We start from the raw sequence: 12,446 nt of genomic DNA, 5'->3' as shown, positions 1-12,446 counted from the left end.
AAGCATACGAGACTTCTGCGTAGGTAACTTGCATGCGGTTGCTGTCACAGGGAATTAAAAGCATTGTGAAGCCTAGCTCCGCTGATATTTTTTTCATCTATCTTTTTCTTCAACTAGGCTGACAAAAAGGCTTTGGGAAGAAAATGTCTTGTTTTGCTTTCCAGTGAAATAATACACAGTTTTAATGAGACTAGCTCCCTGGAGTTTTAACATGACGTGTTTAAGGAAGGTTGACTTTCTACCCCCAGCCTGCAGTTCACCTTGTTGTGCTTGTTTTGTGGGAAAACCCTGATGCTTTTTATTTGACAGAGGCTTAAGTATGTTTTTTTAATGTAACGGGGTTGCTCCCTGGTAACAACACAGCCCCCGTGTGTGGGGGGACAAAGCCTAAAACAGCAGTCCCTCACCTCGTCACCCAGGATTGTAGTTGGACAAATGTGTGCTGTAGCTCTCCTGGGACTGTCCCAGGCCAGCTGCCACCCTGCTTCACTGCACAGCCACACACTGCCTACTGCAGGGGGGTGCCAGCATGAAGGTGGATGGCCAAGGGCAGCTGTAGGCACGAGGATGGCTCCTACTAAGTTCCTGTGCTGGCTTAACTGCAAGTCAGGCTACAGCAGAGGAGACAGTACTTGTAGGTATAAATAATAGGCTTACGGCCTCAGCATGGGACACGCGAGTTGCAGTTCTGCATGCCTTTTCTCAGTGGTGTATTTGGCTCACAAAGTTTGTTCTCTGTGCCTGTGCGTTGCTTGCTTGCTCCTGCTAGCTTAGTCGTTTGTCGAGACATGATTTAAAAGGAAAAAAAAAAAAAAAAAAAGAAAAAAAAGAAAAAAAGGAGGAATAAGGTTTAAACTGGTTCTCCTCAGTCTGCATGAGCTCGCTTGCCCAGTTTGCAGAGCATTCCCAAAGGTGTTTGTGCCTGGAGGAACACAAGCGTGAGTGCCACATGGGAATGTGGATGTTCCATGTACAGGTGATGCTGGAACATCTTGAGCTGGTGTTGTCACCAGGAAACTGTGTGTGCAAGTGTCCCCTCAGCAAATGGATGTGTGACAGCTGTGGCTGTAGTCCTTTCCAATAATCTAAGCAGATGTTTCAAGTTCTGTGCCCAACCAACGCAGAGGACAGGACAAATGACCTTGAGAGGGGAGTTCTGCTCTGCTGGAGACGTGGGGATGCTTTATTACATTAAGCCTGTCTTTGCAGTCTCATTGATCTTGAAATGTAATTTGAAGTTTATTCTAAATATCTAATGATGAAGTCTATTCCATATACCTCATGTATAAATCCTTTTCAAAGCTATTTTTGTGGCCATTAGCTAGTATGCCTTTTGAATCCTATCACAGAGTATTTGAAACTTAAATTATTTTTAAAGGCAAATGTTAAAAGGGAATGGCTTATGGGAAATGTCTGCCAAAGATATAACACCTTTGAAACTGGTATTTATAAAGTTCATACTACTCTCATAAAATCAGGATTTATTAATAAATATTGATCTAATATTCAGTTGTTATCTAAGCCTTTTTCCTTCCCTGGGAGGAACAAGGCTAAAAACATAAAGGCTGCTTACAATTTTAGGAACTACAGTACCATACTTCATGTAGAAATAAATAATAATTACATGGAAAACTTGAGTTTGACAGGAGTTTTTAGAAATACTTTGTCAAGAAACGTTAAGCAATTAGTAAAGCAATTTAGTAACACCTACTTATGCTTTGTGATATGTCCTTGCTGCTGCATTTAAGTAAGCCTTTGAAGGCTTTGCGCTGTTTCTCTTGTGTCCTGTCTCATGTGGTGCTGCTTGCGTTGCTTCTTCTCAAGCTTCAAGTCCCTCAATTCTGCAACTGTGAATTACTGATCAGTATACCAGTGATTGGGTTTGCATGGCATGAGATCATGAGTTTGAATTTGCCTATATCTCTGTTGAGGCATACATGCGAGTTTGATCCTCGCTGAGCCTCCTTCTGAAATTATGAGTAAATGGATTATAAATTTCTCCATCTGAACTGCGTTTCAGGGAGTTGAGGTCCGTTTCCTTCCTGCTTCTTACCCAGGATGATGACTGTTGATCACAAACTTGCACACTTAAATTCATTTCTCTAAGTCTGTGCCGTCACATCATTACTGTAATTACACATTCTATTCAAACATTTGTTTGGTGACAGCAGCGTGGTAAATTATGTTATAAGCCTCTGCTGCATCCTTTCACTTTGCCAGGTATCCGAATATTTTCTTGAAGTCATCACAACCTAAAACGTGCATCTTGCTCAATTTACAGATGTGGAGTTTGACCTTAAAATCGCTCCTGCTCAGCGCTTCGGATGCCTACTGATACATCTTAGATCAGTGACATGTGCAAGGTCTGCCTCACCTTCACTAAACTAGGAGAAACCACAAAAACATGGGCTTTCCAAGTTCCCATTAGCCCCTCTCATAATGCATTAAAAAAATTAAATGTCAATTAAACAACAATAATAGCAGTGCCCTTTTGTAGAGGAATTACTTTGTACATGTTTAACATTTACTATAGGATGGGATTTTTCCCCTCCTATGTCAGGATTTCACACGAGTCAGACTTGTAGCATCTGCCTTTCGCATTGACTGAGTGGGGAGCATAGAGCAGCACACCTACGTGTGTAAGAGCCCAAGCTGCAGTTAAATGTCTCAAGCAGATGGCAGAAGTACCTCTCTGTGGGGCCGGATTCTTGCCTGAATGGGAGCATTTGGCAAATTAAATGAAGTATGTGGTCGGATGGAGAGGTCAAATATAGAAGACAAAGTGCCGAGTGCTGCAGCTGCCCTAATTCGATTACGGAGCAAAAGGGAAGTGCTTAAAACCTAGGCTGCTTCAAATCTGAAAAAGGGAAAATAACTAAGCCTGACTGTCCTTCCTGGATCCTCGTTGCTGTCTCTGGGTTAAATCATACGCAGCCAAGGACTGGCCCCTCTTGATTAGGGCATTTGGTTTTCCAGGGTGGAAAAAAAAAAAAAAAAAAAAAAAGGCAATCTTATTAGACACCACACAAAAATCCCTCTGAAAAGTCTCTAAAGGAGGCAGTCTGCTAAATGTCTGCTAAATGGGCCGAGTACACAGAATCCCTTCTGGCACTGTCTTGAATGATGCATTTACCAATATTAATGGAGATACCAAACCATATTGCTCCGCAGTTCCTCCTGCGCGCATTCTGTGTGCAGAAGGCACATATGTGTATGTGAAATGCCAATTATGCACGCAAACGTGCTTTGTGTTTGCAGGTTGAAGCACCAGCGTCTTCCCAAAATGCCAACTGTCCATTGCTACGGCCAGAACTCTTTGCTCCAAAATGTTTTTCCAACCCAAAATCCGAAAAGGTTGTTTCTTTGGCCTGTTGCATTGTAATCTCTGTTCTTCTGGGGATTATATAGCTCTGCGGGTGATTTCTGTAATTCATTCTGGTCTTTCATTAGGAGTAATAGACGATCTTAATTACAGCATGCCACATGACAGACTGGTAAAGGTGCTAGAAATGTTGCCAACAGGAAAAGAATTGGATGATGTGAATATTTATTAATTAAGAGCTGGCAGTATGATGGGAAATAAGGCTGGACTTGTGTCCAGTGGAAACTGTTGTTTTGGTGTGGGCATTTGTCTCAGCGTCGCAAATTATATTGGGATTTTAGGAACTTGACGAATTATCTTTAGCTGCAGCAAAATAAAAGCAGCCTTTGAAATTGAACATATGTGAAGTAGAGAAACACGGCAACTTTCTGAAATTGTTTTATAAAGTCCAGTTAGCCTCACTGCATGTTAATTTGCGATGAGCATTTACTCGATACCATTAAGTATGCTTAGAGCGTATTAAGTTACCGCAGTAAAGATTATTGCAAATGTCAGTAAAGATATAAATGGATGCATCATCTCTGCTGCTTGCTGTTGGGTTCCCAGAAGCATCCGAGGGTCAGCGGCTCAGCTGTCCGCTATTCCATTTTCTAAGGTGGTGCAGAGTGGAGCTGCTGTGCCCTGCAGCGCTGCGCAGTCCTCACGGTTGGGTCAGTTCTCCTCCACTTAAGCAAGGCCTTCAGTCATCTTTTGAGCTGTTCCAGAGGACTGATGTCATGGCGTGTTCCCAACATTGAACTCTGCTGAGGTGGGTGGGCACTCTGGGGAGGAGCAGGCACCCAAGTGGAGTGTCACTGTGCCAGGCGCTGCCAGCCTCACCTTCAGGCAGTGGTGATGTGTTGATGGTGGACAGTCAAGAGTGGTAATGCCGTAGGGGAAGATATTCTGTGAGATGCAGTGTTTGATTTTTGTTCTGAGAAAGGTGGGCTGCTCAATGAAAGGCAGTTACCATTAACATGTCAAAATCTGTCAGGGTTACCTCTAACATCAGAACTTCAACCTTTCTTTGCACGTAGCTGTCTGATGCACCAGGCTTTCCACCACGGGCAGGTGGTTGCTGGGTTACTGCGTGGTCCTGGCTGAGGTGAGATGAGTGATTTAAGTCAGTGGGATTCTTAGCATGAGAGAATGCCTGCCAATCCTTCTCAAAGGAAAAGGAATCAGCAACAGCAGTACTCCGTAAGAGAGAAAAACAGTAATTTCTAATTATCATTCAACTCATTGCTTATCCTGAAGCATTCTCTTCAAGGAGGAATCGTCTCACGGGTCAGGTCACACTTGTGGGGTGGGGAGAGGCTGCTCGCAGGGTGTGCTGCCCTCACTGCAGGGCTGGGGACACAGAGAGGCAGGCAGGAGCCTGGTGCAGCGTGTTGGCTGTGCCTGTGGCTGAAGTACTTCCACATCCCTAGAGCAGTAATGCTCCCTGCTTTCGTTCTCTGATGATTTGAGTATTAATTTGCTTCCTGTGATTATTAAATGTGTATGTGCAGCCTATGGCTTTTTCCTTCCCTTTTGCGTGTGATGTGCGAGCAAAGGAAGACGGTAATAGTCTCTAGGGATGTGTACAGCTCTCCATATCTGAAGTATGAAGTCAACTCAGGACCATTTTGTTCTCATAAAATATACAGCACTGCAGTTTAATGGATGACGGCGTAAATGCCGAGATTTGATGGGCAGAGCCATTTTCGCTGGGAGATGGAATGGGCTGAAGACTCTGCGTCGGCCAGGAGATGGGTAGGACTGCAGAAGCAGCACCGGGTGTGCTGTGTGCCAACACCTAGCAAGCACACTGAGCTGTAATGAAGTCTTAGTGCAGATGAGATTATTTTTTTAAGTACTGATGAGTAGGTTGGAGCATCTTGCAGAAGGCAATTCCTCTCCATTAGATATGTGGTTTTCTCTATTTTTTTTCACAGTATTCGGTGTGATGGAGAAGATAGTTTCTCCTCAGGCCACCACGCTCAGGCTCCGTGTTTGGCATACGAGGCAGCCGAGCAGCCCCAGCTGAAGCGCAGACAGTGCAGGGCAGCACTGTGCCTTCAGCTCCTGCCCTAGGGATGCTCTGCACCCCTTTGTTTTTAGCACTCGGGCAGAAAACTTTGCAGAGCAGCAACCAGGCCAAGAAAACTGCAGGAGAAGGAATGTATCATTTCAGAAACTCAGCCGTCCCCAGCTGCCCGCCCGCTTTGCCGGTTGCAGGTAGCCGAGAGCCCACCCGCGGCCCGAGAACTTCCCTACACTTGAGTAGTAGCGGAGGGGGGCGCAGGTGCGTGGCCGTGCGGCGAGCGCTCGGTAACAGGTGTGCTCCCCGAGGGCTCCCGCAGCGGGGCGTCTGTTTCCACCCCTGGCTGCGCGGGGTGCTGCGGGGGCGGTGCGACGTCCCTGGGAAGCCGCAGCGGCGCAGCCTTCCGCGGCCTTGGCACCACGCGGCCCCTCGCGATTCAAGCCGCGTTACACAATTGTTGGATGCGGCTGGTGCACCTCCGGCCTCCTCCAAGCCGGTCGGCTCTATTGTTTAGGCAGTAGAGGGTATTTTTGCATTTTTTTTAACCCCCCTCTCCTTCCCCCCCCCCCGACAAACTGTAGCGCGTTTCGAATAATTCTAAAATTAACCGCACTTTTGAAGGACTAATTGGTGTCCGCGGCAGGCAGCTGTGTCAGAGCGACGGCCGAGCCGGGGGCGGCGGGCTCATTATCATTAGTGGGAACGAGCTCGCTCGCCGCCGCCGGGAGCCCCGCGGGGCCGGGCTCGGGGGAAGGCCCCGACGGCGCGGGGAGGGGCGGCGGGCTCGGGGCTCCCGGCCCGCAGTGCCGCGGCAAGGCGGCTGCGGGGGCGGGCGGAGGGAGGAGGGACGGCGGGAGGAGGGACGGGGCGGGCACCGGGTGAAGGGAGAGAGGGAGGGGAGACGGGAGGGAGCCGGCTCCGCGCCGCGCAGCATCGGGCCGAGCGCTGCCGAGCCGAGCCGCCCTAGTGCCCGCCGCCGCCGCCGCGGCCGAGCATGTCGGGGCGGGAGGCGGTGAGCTACCTGCCGGAGAAGGGGCTGTACTGCCAGCGCCTGCCCGGCCGCCGAGCGCGCAAGGGAAAGCGCGCCGACACCATGGGTTTCTACGGCACCCTCAAGATGATCTTCTACAAAGTGAGTACCCCGCACCGCGCGTCCCCGCCCGAGGGCTGCAGTGCGCAGGGACGCGGCGGGGTGGCTCGCTGCCTGCGTGCTGCCTGCATGCTGCTTGCATGCCGCCTGCCCGCCGAGCCGCGCCGGTCCGCCCTCCTCCCGCACCGCAGTCCCAGTTATCGCAGTGAACGGCGTCGGAGGGACCTGCGCTTTCCTGGCGGCCGCCTGCGCGCTCGCGGGGACACGCAGCCCTTCCGCAGTTCCTCTCTGGCGGTTGCAGCAATGCCTCCCTTGGCCGCGTCTTGCCGCCGGAGCTCCCGGCTGCAGAGAAAGTTTTATCATCTCCATGTGTTAAATGACGGTTTTCACGCGTATTTGTGTAGCGCCTTCTGAGATGCTGAAGTCTGCCCGTGCGGCGGACCCGAGGGGAAAGTTCCTTAAAATGCCGGAAAATAAGGCGAGAAAGAGGTTGTTGAAATCGTTAGGCAAACGGCCGTGGAACCATACGTAAGAATCGCACGTTGTTTCCGTTGCTACCGCGAAGGAGTGAGTCTGGGTAGCCGCTCGCCGTGCTGCGGGCTCCGTACTCGGTGCTAGTGAGGTGAGCTCCCAGAAACCGCGTCTCCCTCTGCTGCGAGCCCGAGAGCGGTGCGTTTGGAGCCTGTCAGAAAGGTAGTTTCCTTCCCCACGAAAAGCCCTTTCTGAAAAGTCCGTCCGTGCTAAAGCCTCTCGCGTACGCGCCGGTTGGCCTGGCACAGCCATGGAAGACGGTACCGGTGGTTTTGCGGCGATGCTCGCAGCCCGTCTCCAGGGGAAGCCCGGGGGCTGCTCCTCCCAGGCGCTGGGGGTAGGAGCGGCGCGGGGAGGCTGGCGGTTTGGCAGCGCCCGAGGCGTCCTGGTCCGCGCTGCCATCGTGACACGCTGCGCCGTCCCGCGTGGGCACGGCGGGGATGCGGTGTGCGGTTGCGGGCGGCTCTCCCCAGCTTCCTGCCTCCGTAACCAACCGCCAGCCACGCCGTCTGCAATGGCTGTTTGTTTAGGGAAAGTTAAAAAAAAAAAAAAAAAAAAAAAAAAAAAAAAAAGGAGGACCATCCTGATTGGATTTTGATTTGTTTTTACTTGGAGGGCTGATGTAAGAAATGGTTAAATAACCATGAAGCAACACAGTATTTATAAAGATTGGATCAGCATCGTACATAAGATGCTAACTTTTAAACCCTGTATCTTGAATGTAACATTTAGAGGGGAAGAAAAAAAAGAAAAAAATGAAAACGTTGAAATTGAAGTCTTAGTTGTTGCACAGGTAGTTAACGCGTTTTGCAGCTCACAGATCTGAACAGCAGTTAGTATCCTTCTGCTGGCTAAAGTGCTCCAGTGCATTGCTTCTTCAAAAATTAAAGCAACAAAACCCACAGAAACTGTTCAGCACAGCAGCATCTCACTGGGTCCAGGAGCCTGCGGTTAAAGATTACCCAAATACGTGGAAAGTAATCCTTGTATGTCTGACTGGATAAATATGGCTTTCGTTGGTTTCCATCTCTCCGGTAATTTTTGCAGACCGGCTTCCCCTGTTAGCAGCTGCCCTGCTCATTATTTGGTTTTGATCAGATTTAATTGAGGGTGACATTTGGGAGCAAGATTTACTGCTTTTCATCCTTTCCCTTTTGGTGAAAATGTCTGTTACTCTCTGGGTTGGTTTTACTGCAGTTCCATGAATGTTATCATATTGCAACTTTAAAATAAAGGTGTGGATGAAATAAAACACATATTTGAATTTAGTTAGGCCTGACAGTGAATATTTGCTTTATAATGCTTACAGCTCAGCTAGAGTTTAACCATTTGCATGTGACTTTTAGTAGCGAATCTGAGCACAGAGAAGGAAAGGGGTTGGTTTAGGATTTCTCCTCCCCTCCCTGGAGAACAGAGAGGGACCAGCTCAGTAAATAAAGCGACGTGGAGTTACACACAGTTTTAAGCATTTGAAATGTGGGAATTAAAGGAATGTGATTCTAATGGGTTTTGGACTTCAGACAGCATTTACGTGTACGTGCACCTTATAGAAAAACGTATCAAGTATCGTTACCTAAAGCCAGAGACTTAAAACATTGTTTTGACTGATGTTCTGAGTGTCAACTTTGTTGAAATCTACTATTAAAGTACAAGTAGAAGCTGATTAATTTTACAGAAGTATGCATAAGTACGACCTGTCCTGTCACTAAACCCCTCTTGTTACTCTTTTTCTTCACCTTGCAGATGAAGAGAAAGTTGGACCATGGCTCCGAGGTCCGTTCTTTCTCTCTGGGGAAGAAACCCTGCAAAGTCTCAGAATACACAAGGTAATTAATTTCAGTAACAGACCGCTGGTTCCACGATTCTTGGGTGTATCCATCTTTGCAATCGCTAAGCCTGGGTCATTGCTCCTCTTAACGCTAAAGCACTGCGGAGCAGAGGAAGGGTGGTATCAGTGTTTGTGTATTGCATAGCTAATTTAAATCACCCACACTGAAGATGAGTTCGAATGTAGTAGCCAGACTTGCACATTTGTTTGGTTGAGGTTTGTGTCTAATTCTAAATATAGCATGCCTGTTTACTTAGAGACTTTTCAGGGGCCAGAGCATTCGTGGGAATAAAATCAATCAGCCTGTTAAAAAGGGACATAATGATAAACCTAAAGACTATTACAAACTGTGATCAAATGTATCGCTTTGCTATGGCAACGGGAATGAGAGAATGGAAATTTATGTAGGCAGAGCAGACCATCTGATCTTAGTGGGAACACGTGTGTGCTTGCTATCCATGATGTGAAATTACAGAGGGCTCTGGAGTGCTGCTGTGCTCCTGCCCAGTGCCACATGGCACACAGTGTGCCCCTCACCCCAGTCAGACCTAAACTGGAGAGGCGGGCTGGCAGAGGAGGCCCTGGATGCACGTGGTACAACTGCAGCTCTTACTACGTAGTTGCCATAACAATTGTGCTCTCATGCTGCACTGCTTCCCGTTAGTTTTGAATTTACACAATTTACATGTTAAGCGTTTTTTTCCCCTGTAAGAAGCATCTCCCCTCCTGCAAGCATTGTGCTCTCCTCCTAAATGCGTCTGGAGACGTTATTTTTGCACAATATGCTATTGTAGCATTCAACAACTGATAGATTTTTCAAAAGTAAACTGTATTTTATATCTCTTCCTTTAAGAGATTTGCCAGGTGTTGAGTGGAAAAGTTAGGACAGTGTGGGGAAACAGGTTCCCTAGTTGCTTTTCTGATACGTAAACACTGCAGCAGAGAAAGGGAGATGGTGCCTTGTTGCCCAGAAGAGCACGTATTGCAGTCTGTACCTCTCACAAGCTGTGGCTTCTCCAGGCTTTTCCGTTCTTCCCACAGCAAAGTGCTTTTGTTCACCCACCCGTTCTTCATGTGGCACATCGTTCTCTGCACTCATGTAAAAGCAAACAGTTCAGGAACAAGGAAAGCACGCTTTTTGTCACGTGTATCTGTCACGTTCAAAGGAAATGCTGCACTCACCCAGCTTCCACAGAAACCCGGCTGGCCCTTTCAGGTGGTTGAAAGCAAACAGAAAAAATAAAGTAGGACCAAAAATCTTGCGGTTTAATCTCAGGTCAAAGGAAAGACACTTTCAGGTCTTGCTTTGAATAACTGGTTTTGAACGAGAACCAGTTTATCACAGAGAAATTAAAGTGTACCTGTTCTTCAGTGGCAGGCTCAAGGCTATGTAATTGTTCAGATACACCATAATCCAAAGCTAAGAGCCTTATTCTGGAACTGAAATGATAGGCCTTGGCATTGTCTCTTGTACAGGTGATGAGAACGAGTAGGCTGTAAATAGACATTTTGTTTTAGAAAGATATTTTCTATTGTCATCGATTGGATTTTGTGTCATTATTGGCATAAAAGAATCCTTAAATAACATCTTATCCTCTCTTAAAATGTTCAATTGTATTTTCTGTAACAGTGTTTAGGCAAATAATGTGGCTCTTGTGTCTGCTTTTTCATTTTCCCTGGGATCAGACGCTCTTTAACTTGGCAGGTCTGATGAACTTTGTTTGCATATACCAGGTAAAGCCAGTAAACGAGTGCCATTAAGAGGATCCCTGTTCTTTGAAACAGTATTTTTTATATCACATTATCTTTATGTTATTACTCAGTAAGATTAGCAGGAAAAAAAAAAAAAAAAAAAAAAAAAAAAAGCCTATTGAAATCATTCTTTTCTTTTTCTTTACCTAATTGGGTAAATGGTAGACCACGCTATGATTCTCCTTCAGAACAAGGAAGACTGAAGAGTGAAAAATGTGTAGATTATGATGAGATAAATATGAAAATGAACCTGCTCTGCATCTTTGGGAGCTATTATTGTAGCCACTGAAATGTCAGTAAACCCCTGAAGCTCATACCTGCTGAAGAGTTGGGCTTATCATAAATAACAGGATTTTTTTTGGAGTCCCACAACTGCATTCAGAATTGTAATGTTTGTGAAATCACCATCCTACAGTTCCAGATTTCTTGCTAGGGAATACAATGTTGGCATTCTGTGAACAAAGTACTTTACATTATGTGAGGAAAAAAAAAAAGATAACTCAGTCAGCTGTATTACAGTAGACTTCTACAATAGCAGCTTAATCCCAGCTCTTTTTTTTTTTTTAATAAAACCCCATCCCATATGAATGAGCTGTTTTTTAATGTCAGACTGCAAAAAACAAACTGTAATTCAGGGAGCACCTTTGGCTCCCCTTCACTTCAGCCCCCCTTTAGTTCCTATGTCCTCCATCAACACACAAACTTTAAAACACTAATGAGTACTTCAGAGGCCAACTCCAGTCACTAGGGCAGTGGAATTGTTTGATACTTGTAGCTCTCTGTCAACAGAACATATTAAGAGCTAACGATAGTTTTCTGTTTGTTGATGAAGCAGCAGTAGCATGTTACGTGCAGATGAGACTCTTAACTGGCTCCCTATGCTCCTGTCAGCCCAGTGAGAACAGCCCAGAGGAAAAAAAGAAGTATATGACCCTGAATCCTTACGACAACGTAGTGGGCAGTTGGTGGAGCAGCCATTTTTTGGCCCTGGCAGTTTAGTAGTGCAGCGGTGGAAATGAAATTTTGGGAGCAAGGGATGAGAAGGCATCAGAGAAACTGATGCCTCAGGCAACCAGCAGAATGTTTTCATGTTGTTGTCACTGCAGGAAGTCTAAGGCTTTTTAAGTAAAATTTAAGTAATAGCTGCAACTTCTGTACTGGGTTTGTTTTTCTGCTGTAGACTGTAATTTTTTTCTCAATGTTTTACACACAACTTTCACTTTGTATTCCAGTACCACAGGGCTGGTGCCATGCTCTGCCACACCGACCACTTTTGGGGACCTGAGGGCAGCCAATGGCCAGGGGCAGCAGCGCCGCCGCATTACATCTGTACAGCCACCCACGGGCCTTCAGGAATGGCTGAAAATGTTTCAGGTAACTCGCACTTAAAGAAAGCAGCTTACCTCCATGACTGAAGCAAAAGGCTGCTTCAGTGAAGGCATTCCTCCCTGTATATCCCACAATGTTTCCTGCATTGATTTTGTGTACTGTTGAAAAAACAAACGGACATCAACTTCAAGGAAATGCAGCTGCCCATTTTAGCTAGTTACTGTAGAAACTCACAAAAAATACTGCCTTCTTTGGTTTCTTAATAAAATAGCCCATACTGTTTGATGCTTTCACATTTTCTGCAAATTCAGTCCAGCATGTTACAGCTGCCTCCGTGGCCTCAAGCTAACTGGAGATATTTTCTCTGGGAGACTGGCAAGCGGGAGCACATGGTTTGCCTCAGCGTAGGTATAGCACTAAAATTATCCCAAGTCTGCTATCTTCTAAGAATAGAAAGAAATGTTTAGGAAAAATAGGTTAAATGGAAACTCTGTGTGTATTTTTTTTATATGTTTGAGCACTGAATACA

The 12,446-nt window shown here is 46.5% G+C and overlaps 1 protein-coding gene across 3 annotated transcripts in view; it reads left to right on the top strand.

Moving 5' to 3' along the window:
• Nucleotides 1–12,446, top strand: part of FBXW7 (F-box and WD repeat domain containing 7) — a 161,769-nt gene that overhangs the window by 123,402 nt on the left and 25,921 nt on the right. For all 3 annotated transcript variants that reach the window (XM_042871786.1, XM_042871785.1, XM_042871787.1), the window contains 2 exons: nucleotides 8,752–8,834; nucleotides 11,821–11,962. In XM_042871786.1, coding sequence (XP_042727720.1) covers nucleotides 8,752–8,834; nucleotides 11,821–11,962 — 225 coding nt within the window. The remainder of the gene's footprint in view (nucleotides 1–8,751; nucleotides 8,835–11,820; nucleotides 11,963–12,446) is intronic.

Source organism: Lagopus leucura, unplaced genomic scaffold (assembly GCF_019238085.1).
Source record: "Lagopus leucura isolate 7727_CA_CO unplaced genomic scaffold, USGS_WTPT01 Super-Scaffold_100004, whole genome shotgun sequence".
Lineage (NCBI taxonomy): Eukaryota > Metazoa > Chordata > Aves > Galliformes > Phasianidae > Lagopus > Lagopus leucura.
This window is presented reverse-complemented; position numbering and strand designations above follow the sequence as displayed.